The 12,780-nt window shown below is 40.4% G+C and overlaps 3 protein-coding genes across 3 annotated transcripts; 2 read left to right on the top strand and 1 right to left on the bottom strand.

Moving 5' to 3' along the window:
• The first annotated feature begins 1,170 nt into the window (after positions 1-1,170).
• CPR17 (cuticular protein 17) lies at positions 1,171-3,045 on the top strand. The gene is given in 3 exon segments (XM_089598779.1): positions 1,171-1,190; positions 2,379-2,745; positions 2,837-3,045. Coding segments are annotated over 3 exon segments (540 nt in total). The 3' UTR covers positions 2,990-3,045.
• Positions 3,046-5,386: 2,341 nt separating this feature from the next.
• On the bottom strand, positions 5,387-6,756 carry LOC106639416 (endocuticle structural glycoprotein SgAbd-8-like). The gene is made up of 2 exons (XM_014353027.2): positions 6,708-6,756; positions 5,387-5,899 (listed from the first exon to the last, which is right to left on the bottom strand). The coding sequence occupies exons 1-2, from the start codon at positions 6,717-6,719 to the stop codon at positions 5,507-5,509; spliced, it is 405 nt and encodes a 134-aa protein (XP_014208513.2). The 5' UTR covers positions 6,720-6,756; the 3' UTR covers positions 5,387-5,506.
• A 3,208-nt stretch (positions 6,757-9,964) lies between these two features.
• Positions 9,965-12,210, top strand: LOC106639446 (cuticle protein CP14.6-like). Its single transcript, XM_014353069.2, has 2 exons — positions 9,965-9,985; positions 11,247-12,210. Exons 1-2 carry the CDS (start codon positions 9,983-9,985, stop codon positions 11,646-11,648), a joined length of 405 nt encoding a protein of 134 aa, XP_014208555.2. The 5' UTR covers positions 9,965-9,982; the 3' UTR covers positions 11,649-12,210.
• Positions 12,211-12,780: the final 570 nt, after the last annotated feature.

Below are 12,780 nucleotides of genomic sequence, written 5' to 3'. Positions count from 1 at the left end.
GCCAAAGTTATAAAATAAAATTCAAATGAGTTACAAATGTTTCTTAACAGTCCAAAAAACGGTAAAAGCTCTCGAATTTTAATGTTCAGGAGCAATTCCCATGTTGAACAGGTCAGTAATAAAATAAAATATTTTACTCCCGACGTTCAACGGTTCACATGTCGCAAACAGCCGAGGCTTTTCCTTCAATGAATTCCAAAGTAAATAATAATGCTTTTCAAAAAACACTCCCGTATACTCTAGGGCGTATGTAATATTGTCACGTGAGGTATACGCGTGTCCTCATTTTGCAACAATCCAGGCCATCCGACCGAAAAATTTCGACAACCTTGAGAGATGGAAAAAAAAAAAAAAAGGATAACCCAAACAAGAAGGATCAGTCCGAAAAGTTGCAAAATTCGGTCTCGTCTGCTTCACCGGCGTTAAGAAACGCCGACCAGGTTAATGTCACGAATGAAATCGAGGAAGGCCGAAGCGTTGAATCCCATGCGCGCTTGTCCCCATCGTCGCATCAGCGCCACACACGTGTACGTATAACGTGTGTGTACACGCGCACACGCAGGTACTTTCGCTGATTATGTAAAAGACCATCAGGAATATCGGATGGTGTCCGCTGGCTTATAAAGCTCCCGCTGGCCCCTGGCCTCCGTAGAGTCTCTCGCGAGCTTTCCTACCGCGAACAGATACACCCTTCCTTTCTTCCCTCCTCCTCCTCCTCCAACTTCTTCGGGAGACACCTGTACACGCCCATTACTCCCTTTATTGCGAGCGAGAAAAAAAAAACTCCGAGTCCATACACCGGCTCTACATTTTGCTGTGTCGTTGCTACAGCCGATGGCGTGTTTATAATCGTTGTGTTGTTGCTGTTGTATATCTTTCTTTCTTTCTTTTTTTTTTCTTTTTACTTTTTTTTTTTTTTTTAATCGGTGCGTGGTGAAGTATATAAGCGGTGAGTAGAGGCCGTTCAGTGAGAAATTTCGTGGCTGTAGGAAGAAGGTGGTCACTGAGAGCTGTCACTGTATTACCTGGGCGAAAGAAGAGCCTGTAACTTTTCGTACTTTCTCGTCGCTCACTCGTGAAGCTCAGGAGCCATGCGTTTTCTGGTGAGTGTTTGATGAGATACGACTTTGCACCTTTAATATAATATACGCATATATATGTATGGAAGTGATGGGTGTGAGTGAATCTGGGTGAGAGAGGGTAGTACGCGAATGGATGCTGCATTGTGCACGGAAAGTTTGTCACAGGAACATAGGATGCGGGGTGATGGGGAGCATTGATGGGTGACATTGAAAAATAATGGATGAATCGAGGGATGTTTTTTACTGAATTTTCCGTTTTACAAGTGATTTCCAAGCTATTGGCTGATTCGGTTTTATTTTAATTTCAATGATCAACAAGTTTATGCCGGGTGTTTAAATCATTTTGACTCAAGCAATTGATTTTTTTTAAAACCACCCATAACAAGTCAACAATAAAATCCTGAGATTGTTTGAATTAAATAATACAAGGGCTTACGTTACTATGTTAACCACAAATAAATAAGGATAATCACGGAGGAATTTGAAGTTAAGGTGTAAAAAAGTGCATTTCAGTAGTTCATGACCGAATTAGGTCAGACGCCCGGGGTCATTCGTAAAAGTGTCTGTTCAATTCCCATGAACAAGCCAACAAAGGTATTTGCATTCGATTCCACTATTTTATCGTTGACGTAGTTTGAACATTCACTTGTTAAGGATCAACAAATATTAACACTTCTCACACACGCGACAAAGACTCATCTCCCGAAAACAAAATATGAATACGCGATGTATGATTTACCCGGTTCTATACCTCGGCATCTAATTATTGCGTAACAGCCTGTCATCGTCGACGTTGTATAGACGGAAAAAAAGTCCCACTCGCTCCTAACTCCTGATTTTTGCTCAGGCACGCGCGTGACCTATCGAGGAGAGGAGGGTTAATGTACGGGCGTGACATGTCGTTCGTATCATAAGCTCGTGTGTACCATGTACGCGCGGGAGGTCGATGGCACACGCGCCTCGTGTTGCAACAGCGCGTACTTATAACTTGCCAGAGGCGCAGCAGCCGCACGAATGTGTGCATGGCAACGGAGACGTTTTTTCCCTGTTTCAATGCAGGGATAGGCCGGTTGCTCAACTTTTCATCCCATTTTCATCCCATCCAAGCGTTTCTTATTGAATTTGAGGAAATCGGCGATTCTCCCTTTCTCCCACTGGCATTATTCCCGATCGGTGGTGCACGCGTTTTTAAATGCACCTACTGATCCTCTGGATTCCTCGACTCATCGTGGAATAATACTCGATTAAAAACGGTGGGCGCACCTTTTGCGATTCTCCGTCCATCTTCGCGTAAAGTTTTTTCTTTCTCCCGCACTCCAATCGACACTTACGTTTTTAGGTGCTGTGCGCTTTGCTGGCCTTGACCTACGGCCAGCGGGACTTGTACTTCCGGCAACCCGAGAAACTCCTCAGGAACTCGAACAATGTGGGCGACCGGCTGGGCGAGTACGCGTTTGCCTACGAGACGGAAGGGGGTATCCTCCAGAGTGAGATGGGCAGCCGAAAGTACGAGGGCACAGACTCCGAGACCCAACTCATACAGGGTAGCGTGCAGTACAACGACCCAAACGGCGAGCCCGTCGTCTTTAGCTACACGGCCGACGAGTACGGCACCAGAGTCGTTGGGAGTCACGTGCCGACTCCTCCCCCGATACCGGAAAGCGTGAGTGTTTTTTTTTTCTTTTTTTTTTCTTTTTTTTTTTTTTTGGGAGAGAAAGAGATTTTGGTTTTACAGTGGTTTTTCGATGTTTTAGATCCAAAGGGCGCTGAAATGGGTGGCGCAGCAGCCGACCACCGAAGAGCCGGACTACGACCAGAAGTCGGTTAACGTGCCCACGGCCAAGCCCAACGCGGCCAGGAGGCAGCAGTTCAATAATCCTTTGCGTCCGAAGAGACAACTGTTTTGAGGATCATACGTAGCTCGTAGGTGTTGCGAATAGTTTGGATGTTTACGCGATTAGTCATAGAAATTTTTGGACTGTTTTTTTTTTGTTCATTTCGTTGTATGCGTGTGTCTTGAGTATAGGAGAAAAAAGATTTTGAATTTGTCACATGTATTCTCGTGTGTCTTTCATGTGTTATCAGAATGCGTTTTTTTTCTACTAATCTTTGATCCACTTTGTGCTCGTGGATCTTCATCGCTCATTCATTTGTATAATTATAAGAATATCTAATTTTATGCATAGTTCAATAAAGTAAATTTTGTAAGAGAATTATATATTGATTGTCCTTGAGCGCGTCTTTTTTTTGTTTGTTTGTTTTTTTGGAGTAATCATACCGTGGACGAAAAATAAATAGCAGATCTAAACTTTTCCAATTGCAAGTGTTTATGGAGCAAAGTGTTTGCGTTATTTATTTTTTGTTCGATTATACAAGTATGATTTAACTTAATGCTTAAAATATCGATCATTTAACGTCGATCAATAATTATTTTGTTACAGTTTGTTGAATAACCGTCAAAATTATCGATCGATCATGATTACCATAAAAACTGCGATGGGTAGAATTATGGCACGAAAAACTTTCTGGATACAATACCAGATGTCGTGAGTAGTTTGTCCAAATTTGCGTTAAAGATCCAACAACTAATGAAGTAAGAAACATCAAAGATCATTTCATGAAAATTCCATCATTGTAATTAAACGATTCTGTACAATAAATTGCGTATAGGAGTAATGAATTAATCATATGACTTGCGTAAAAAAATTATAAAGTCTCCGATCATTCCATTACAATAAAAAATTGAATAATTCCGATGGGTATTTTGAAACATTGCAACTAAATTGTTTTATTGTACACACATGCATGTACGGTTAGAAGAAAATCGTGAAACAATTTAAAAACAATTCAGCACAGCGCGATTCATTGTATTCATTTTGCCTTTCACGTTGGCTGCTGCAACCCAAGCTCGTACCCGTGGCTTCTATGATTTACTCGTAAAATTAACTTTTAAATCAATTCGTAAGTATGAAAAACCATTTACCCCATGGCAATGTATACTCCAAACAAGTACCAAAGTACCTGTCGTACTTTTAAATCGATTGCAAAACGAGACCCATAGGCTTTAACGTTAAAGTTTGATTTACACCGAAGCTTAAATAAATTTTGATTCACAAAGTATGTAAATTTCCAACACAATGGATTCCCCACATACAGCGCCTGCTTTTAATATCGCAGAATAAAATCGGTCATTACGATCCCGGATTGCATTAACACAATGATAAAGACGCGACGTCTATTTCGACATTGGGTGACTTTTACTTTCGCCAAAGATCACAACGAAGCATCTGTTTTACCCAGGCGCGCGCGTGTCAATGCAAAAACGATTAAACAAAATCATCAATATCCATGACAACGGAGTCAACTCGAGTTAAACGAAGGCTTTCGACCATTCATCATTGCACTGGAAGATTATTACAGCAGAGCGTGTGGGACTTGGGAAAAAAAAAAAAAAACAATTATATTACATAAGCCCCTGTCGATATGTCAATACCAGGCTGCGCGCACACACAAATATAGCATCGACGTAAAAATAAGAGAGAAAAATGAGAGAAGCCAAGGAGCACGGGACACACGAGTTGGAAAGCAAAGAGAGAGAAGAGGAGCGCGATTTGAAAGCTTGCATTGTGTATACCTCTCTCTCTCTGTGTGTGTGTGTGTGTGTGTGTGTGTGTGTGTGTGTGTGTGTGTGCATGTCACGGATTTCACGGAGGTGAACGAAAGTGTCTTCGTTACCTCCATTCTCTTTCCTTTCCCGCGCCCGATATATATGTTTATCTCTGTAACGCCTGTGGAGAGCGCGTGTAGGTACCATCCCATCTCATTCAAGGAACGGAGCTGTAATAGCCGCCTCAAGGTAAGGCTGCTGTTGCCGACGAGGAATCCGTCCTACACGTTTTTTCTCTGTCTTTTTTTTTCCTTTTTTTTTTTTTTTTTAACCACGCGTATCTTATTTGCCATTGAGATTTTTTTTTTCTGTCTTACGTGAAAAGCAAATACGTGTTTATTTTTTCACTATACAGACGGTATACAATTGATATCCAAAAAAAGAAGAGCTAGAATAAAGCCCACTCCAAGACGTATGGCGTGCTATGTTTCACGATTTTAATTTTTTTTTTTTTTTTTTTCAGCTAATAAACTCTTAGGTTTCCAAGAGTCCTTCGATCACTCGCCCTCGGGAACATACATGGATAATGCAGGAGATGCACGGGAGTTTGGAAAAAATCGCCAAGAGCCGTTGTACTTCTGGATATCGAAAAATCTTTATTATCGTTACATCGTCATAATCATCAACTAGACTTGGTTGGTCATTCAAAAAACGGATCATGACAAATGGTAGTAAACACACGTAAACAAAACGTAGAAAAACGCCTCCGGAGCTCTAATATAGAGCCGTGGGCTCGGTGGGGCTGGTCTCGAGCGTATCAGTGGTGGAGCTCGTCAGCTGGGGCTTGCTTGGCGATCCAGTCGAGCGCCCTCTGGATTTCCTTGGGGATGGCCGGGCCGACGGGGATTACGTCACTCTCGGGGTGGAAGCCGTTCTCGTCGGCGGTGTAGCTCACCTTGACGGGGGTGCCGTCCGGGGCGATGTAGCTGTAGCTGCCCTTTACCTGCATGGCCTCGTGCTCGCCTCCCAGGTCCTTCACGTGGCCCTGCTCCTCGACCTTGATGCCGTTGCCGGTCTCGAAGCTGTATGAGTACGAGCCGTCGGGGCTTGCCTCGGAAGTTTGGTGCAGAATCGGCACGACTTCGTGTTGCACGGGCTCGACCGGGCCACTGTTGGCGAAGCTGAACGCTGCCACGAGGACGAGGATTGCCTGCAAATTTTTCCAAACGAATGAGCCTTTGTAGGGGACTTTGATCATTGGATAAATTTGTCACTGGTTAAAACTTTTTATGAGTTGGCGAAAATTGGCACTTTGGGAGAATGTCATGGGTGATTTATTTCGAGGATCGAGTGGACTATTAATTATTGTAAGCGACGGCCTCGCGTGTCATCTCGATTACACGCAGCTCTGGATGATTAAATTCAGGGTTCGTCGCGCATTATTTTCGACGATGCCGTCAGCGCGATTTTTATTCTGCCGTTGATGCCGAACGTTCGCGAAAACGGAACCTCGTGTGTTTGTGTACTTCCGCGAGGTGTACACACAAATTATATCGCTCGTTGCTCGAGTGCCAACACCAACGTGCACGCGATCGACGGTAGCACGTCCAAATGAAAGTTATTGACGACTACTGGGGATCATTTGAATCATAGAAAATAGACATTAAAGGCTTGAGTGAAATGGAAACGACATTAACTCTGGCTATAGAGATGTGTTTTAGTAGTGAAAAAAAAAAAACATCGCATCGATTAGCATATGCTTTCATCCTTCCACAGCCCGAGCGCTGAAAGGGTAAAACACATGACCGCGTCAGCCTTGTAAAGCCGTTAAAAATCAAATACCCTCGAGGCCTTCGATAGAAAAAAAAAGAAAAAAAATGTGTTTGAGGACGCTCATCTATACGGCAAACAATGACCGATTTTTCGTAGAAGAAAAAAAAAATTACTGTCTCAAAAAGGCAATATTAGGTAATATAGGCAGGCTTTTTCTTTCCATTACCCAATAATCTTAAACTTACCAATTGGTTCATACTGAGATATTGCTCCTGTTGCTCGCTGATGAATCGACTTCGGAACTTGCTGTCTGACTGATGCTTGCCAACTCTGGGCTCTTCCGCTTTATATATACAAACTTTCGGAGGGTAACCGCGGCCGCGTTTTGTTTAATCACCGTACTCGCGCTCTTTTTTTTTTTTTTTTTTTTTTTTTTTCTCCCGAGCAGATTTGGCGCAGAGATAATGAAAAAAGCGCGGATGAGCGCGGGTAAACAAACCCGCTCAGCCCCCCTCTCGTTTACATATCGGCTGGCGTGGTACATGTACAGTACGGAGAAGAGCCGAAAATTTTGACGATTTCGCGTTTGTTTTTTCAAGAGAGACAGAAAGACATTGTCTCGCCGGAATGATAACGTTTCTTAATGAAGGATTATGTAGCGATTACGTTCATGTTTTTGTTTGACGAGAACTTTTTTCTTTATTGTTGTAAGGTAATCGAGAACTGCGTTTTGTTGAAAGCTTCGTTTTGCTAGTAGATCAAGGCGTCATTGGTCAGACGAGATAACCACGAGGGGCCATTTACGCTCTTGAAGTTAGCGAATAAGACTATTATTAATGTTATTTCAATGACTTCGAATTACATCTGAATAACAAAGTTTCGATGACTTTTTATGACTTCAAACGACTTTGTCGTTCCTTAAGTTATTGGAGAAGAAGAACAAGACTCAAAGTCGTTTCAAGACTTCGTATACGGCTTGTAGAGGAATGACTTTTCTATAACTTTGAATGGGTATCTAGGTTCATCAAATTGCACATAATGTACTATGAGCTGATTTTTTGTGAGGAATAATGCGCACTCAGACAGTGCTAATATGTGTACAATGTCGGAATTAAATACCTCACGATTTCAATGACTCCAAAGCTTTTTTCGTTTCCAAACAATATTTCTGATGAAAAATATGATTTCTTTTGTTATAAAGATTGAGAAAAAATTTGTCAATGAATACAGAAAAATAACCACCGATCCGTTGGAGCGATGGTTTTGTAATAGCAAATCGTAGGACGAGGTGTTAAAAGGTAAAATAAGGTTGGATTACAAAAAAATCCCTAATTGCGGATCGATTATTGTTACATGATGGAGAAGTGTCGAGCCCATTTCACCAGTTGAAACAAAGTAGGTTGTAAGCTCTTGCATCATTTTCACAGATAAAAGGCTACTCTCTAATGGGGATTTCTAAAAATTAGGCCTGTCCTTCGGACACTGTTTGATAAATAGAAGGTTTCAAATGGTTTAACTTTTTTTTTTTTTTTTCCAAGAAACCATTTCTAATTGGTTCGGAATACACTTTCTTTTTTCAGCGTCGTATCAAGAGTTTACCGAACCATTTAGATATTACGGAACGTTTGTGGAAAATTTAAATTTTGTGGTGCACTCAAAATACTTTGAGCGTTTAGAACCATGACCCAAATCGTCTTTTTTTATCTCAAGACGGTAAAAATTATGTCAGTCAGATAAATTTGATTACGCAAAATTTATCACATTAACTAGTCATGAAGTTTATTTGCCCAACGAATCTTCAAGCGCTAGAATCATCCAACTCACCACCTGTAAATTACGAATAAAATAATTTTATAATTGGAAGCGCTCGAAAGTGCTGGCGTATACACGAACATCATATATTTACACGTGCTTGAGTAATGGATAATTTTATTCGTTTACTTTTGTTCTTCACACAAATGCATAGTAAATACCATTTGATCCAGGATAAGTCGGCTCGCCTACTTTTTGTTTTAACACCTTTGAATCGTGGCTCGTAGATTAGAAGACTCATTCCATAGGTAAAGGTATTATTGGTTTTATCAGATATCAATTGTATTTAAATGCTTATCGAATTTGATGATCACGTTGCTATTTTGATTTGAACAAGAATATTTCAATTTAATAAATTTAAAAATAATTTGCCAAAGAAAAGTATTGCTAATGTAAATAAACTACATACATCTGCTTTTAATGTTTAAGTTTTTAAAGAGTGAGGATGAATGTATTTTATTAGCCTTTGGTTGACCGTGACCTGTTGCTCAGTGATTCGAGATATGTTTGATCTACAACCTACCTGAACAATTTAATTGCTATGACCTTTGTTCATATATACATATTGGTAAAAATTAGACTTTATCAACTTCTTCCCCCCCCCCGTGTCTATCACTGTAGGATGGATGGTAGAGTTGGAGGCTTAGTATACATAAATAAGGATCGTAAATGTATGATGATAATAAGTTATTATAGTAAACACATAGAATTCCTCAGCTGTTATAGCGGGGACTTTTTTTATCTTTACTTAAATGAAGTAACAAATAGTAATTCTCGGATTTATAGGTTAAAAAAAAACCTTGTGAAATCAATCATTAAAATTGTTCTAAATTTTAATAGTACTCCTCAAAGACCGTATTTTTAGGTAAAACTTAAGGAAATGAAGTAACCTGTATTCTCGACTATTACAATATACAGTGGAGAGGAGGACAAGATGAGATATTTGAACGTTAGTAATTCAATTAATTTGCCAATGTAGTATTTTTATTGTCATCTTTTGAAATCAGTGCTTAATGGTTAAATCTTTAAAGGAACAGTATTTGTTGCTAAAAAATATGAGAAAGAAATTAAAAAAAAAAAAAACCTCAACCCTATCTTGATAAAATCAAAGCGATCGAGCATCTCTCTGGTAATAGAACCAATATTTTACACAATGCTGAAACTCTTAGGCACTCATTGGTTACAAAAATAAAATATTTCCTGCGGGTCACTAACCCCCCCTGAGAATTTGAAAAAAGCCATCAACTTCCGAAAATTGCCATCAAGTTTTAAAGAAACTCCAGGCTGCGTGATTTCAACGTCCTACAAGTCCCAAAAATAAGACTCCTCCCCCCGATAAATTAAAAAGCCTCGAGTCGCCAATAAAAACGAATATAAAACATCCGAAATCATTATCCCATCTGTTCCTAGTGCGGTGACAACTTTTAACGCGCGCTATGGAGTTTGGGATTTTTTTTTTTGTCCAGTGTAAGTGTGTACACGGGCAGAGGAAGGACGCGCACCAGAGCCACGACTAAAACGAGGGAGTTGGCGTTGACACCACCACTACTTGAACAATAACGAGATATGTATACGTGTATACCTGGGAGACACTGTTTGTCCGAGCGAGGGTCCTTCGTTCTGTGCTTATATAAAAGCCACATCTTCGCTTTGGGACCGCATATTAGCAGGACTCACGTGCCCGGCTCGGACGTACAGGACAATAAACATGGTAAGTCGACGCTACTCGTACAGTGTACTTGTGTTTTTTGATCTCGTTTTTTTTTTTTTACTGTTTTATTTTATTTTATTACCTATTACTTATTTTTTGTCTCCTCAAAGTTAAGGGTTGTCAGAGAAACAAGAGACTGTAAAAAGTGTGCACTGACGGAACAATTATTCGTGTGGTGCGTGTGCTTGAACAGAGAAACGAAAAAAAATTCAAGTTTTTATTCATCCGTGGTATCTATTTTCGATTTTTCTAATAATTACTCATTGCCTAGTAATCATTCAGTAACTTGCGAATTTTTTCACGTAAAATACACATTTTTAATATTTTACGTAACTTTTAAAAGTTTCAATTCATCAATACAGCAAAATAAACATTCCAGTAAATACAATGAGCTGCTGCTCGTACTTCTTATCAAACAGCGAATGATAATTACTACTCATAAACGGTCAGGACGGTAATTAAATAAAATCCAAAACTGTTGCAACAGACAAAAAAAAATGGGAAGATAAAATTTAATTAATAATCCGTGACACAGACGGACATTAGCCGTGGTGGGGCGATTCACCTTCATCTCTTGCAAAATCTATCTTCATGTCTGCTAGTAATCGATTTGATGCTGTTTTTTTTTAGCATTTCTGTCTATACCTATAACAGTAAAAAAAAAAAAAAAAAAGAAAAAGAAAAAGAAAAAACATACCCACGAAATCTGACATAATAAAAAAATAATCATACCCTCGCCGTATATGCTTGACGATAAGCCCAGAAACTTTCGTTGCTCGTTACTAGTAATTACGATCATTATACTCGGGCCAATTCATATAACCCCGGGCTAAATTACATCGGATTTTTCATACGCAGGTCTGCACCATTGCGCAACGACTTTTACATCGAGCGATTAATTTGGTCAAACGATTCGCGATTTCTTACGTTTCGTGGCTCGTGCGTGTTGACGAAATTTTATTAGCAAAGGTAAACGAATTTGCCGAAAGTAATAGCTAAACTTTTGTGTACAGCGGTAATTGCCATGATTTTAAAAATAAAAAGATTTATGGCCCGTAACGTAAAAATTACAAACCTCGCGTAGTGAAATCACGATACTGCTTGTACAAACACAAAATGGTGTCATTGTACGGAAAAAAAAAAAAAAAAAAAACAAAAAAACAAATTGGTACTGATAAGACTCTCTGCGTGCAAAGACATATATAAATCTAGTCGTTAATCGTAGCGGTGACGAAAATACGAAAAAAATCGTTCTTTCCAGAAAGTCGCCTTCGCCTTCCTAGCCCTCGTGGCTTTTGCCTCGGCCGTCGAGCCCAAGAACGAGCCCATCCCGATCCTGAGAAGCAGCGAGGACCCCCCGAGCCCCGACGGCTCGTACTCGTACAGCTTCGAGACCGGCAACGGCATCAAGGCCGAGGAGAAGGGCCACGTGAAGGACCTGGGAAGCGAGCACGAGGCCATGCAGGTAAAGGGCAGCTACAGCTACCAGGCGGAGGATGGCTCGCCCATCTCGGTCTCCTACACCGCCGACGAGAACGGCTTCCAGCCCAAGGGTGACCACATACCCCAGCCGCCCCAGTCGGTCCTGAGGATGCTCGAATGGCTGGCTCTCCACCCCGAGGAGGAGGACCCGGAGTTCCTCAAGGCGAGCGCCAAATTTTAAAACCGCCGCGACTTTCGCCCTTGTGTGTTGCATTGTTTCCCTCGTGGGGTGTGATTGAAGGGACTGGGTGTGCGGTTGATGGGAATTTTGCTTCGTTTTGCGTTGGAATTTCTCGTTGACTGGCCAGTGTGTGGTGTATGTTTGATGTGAATCTGTGTGATGGAGCCACGGCACGATTTGGGCAAGATTTTTTTTTTTTTTTTTTTAACTATTTCTACTTGACGACATTTTTTTTTATACAGCGAATGGTAGTGCGATGTGTTTTTAGAGCTGTTTGGACAATAGTTTCATTTTTGGCTGGAAATAAATTTTTTTTATCCAACATTGCGTCATAAAAAGTAATGGAAAAAAATTGAAACGGTATCCATGACCAAGTCTGCCAAGCTGTACGAGTGTAAAAAAGGCCCTGTATATATGATTAGATAAGATCTGCTGTTTTTTTTTCTTTAATATGTAGCACTGTACGACTTTGTTTAATAAAATTCGCTATATTTTGTATAAAAATTTTGTCTCTATTCCCGAGTAAAAGGAAACCAGAAATAAAAAATCACGACTTAGCTCTGCGCTATTTTTAGCAACCATAGCTAAAAATTGAGACTTGTGTATTTTTGAAATTCAACTTATCGGAGACACGGCGTTGGCAAATGATTTATGAAAACGTGAAAAATCAATTTGTGAAGGGACTTGGGATAAATTTTTACGCCATAAGAGTGCGGAGTAAACGTCCACGTTCGGCCAGGAAAAATCCGTTGCAACCTCGGTGTTGTGGATACGCATTTGCATACGAAGATGCGTTATTACAACGTTACGTAACGACTTTGACACCTCGTCGTGCGACTTAATAAATCGTCGAATTTAGCCATCAGCGTGACCATCGGACGTTTTATTATTCAATAAAGAGAAAAATAAAAAAATAAAAATATGCTTGTTTTGTCGGCTTGAGTGCGTTTGCGTGTTTTGCACCGTCAATCCTGTTTTTCATTGCTGCATCGGAGAATCATGCGTGTAATTCAGTTAATTATCTTTTGACAATTTTCAAGATATTCCGCGTGATTTCATGCACAATCTCTTACGTAAGGAACGTCGTGAATTTGACATGAAAATGTGTAGAAGGCTTCGTTCAATCGGAACA

Source organism: Copidosoma floridanum, unplaced genomic scaffold, assembly GCF_036245765.1.
Source record: "Copidosoma floridanum isolate Cflo_tuat_1 unplaced genomic scaffold, Cflo_Japanese_pri ptg000006l, whole genome shotgun sequence".
NCBI classification, from domain to species: Eukaryota; Metazoa; Arthropoda; class Insecta; order Hymenoptera; family Encyrtidae; genus Copidosoma; species Copidosoma floridanum.
The sequence above is the reverse complement of the archived record's forward strand: the minus strand, read 5'-3'. Positions and strand labels throughout refer to the sequence as shown.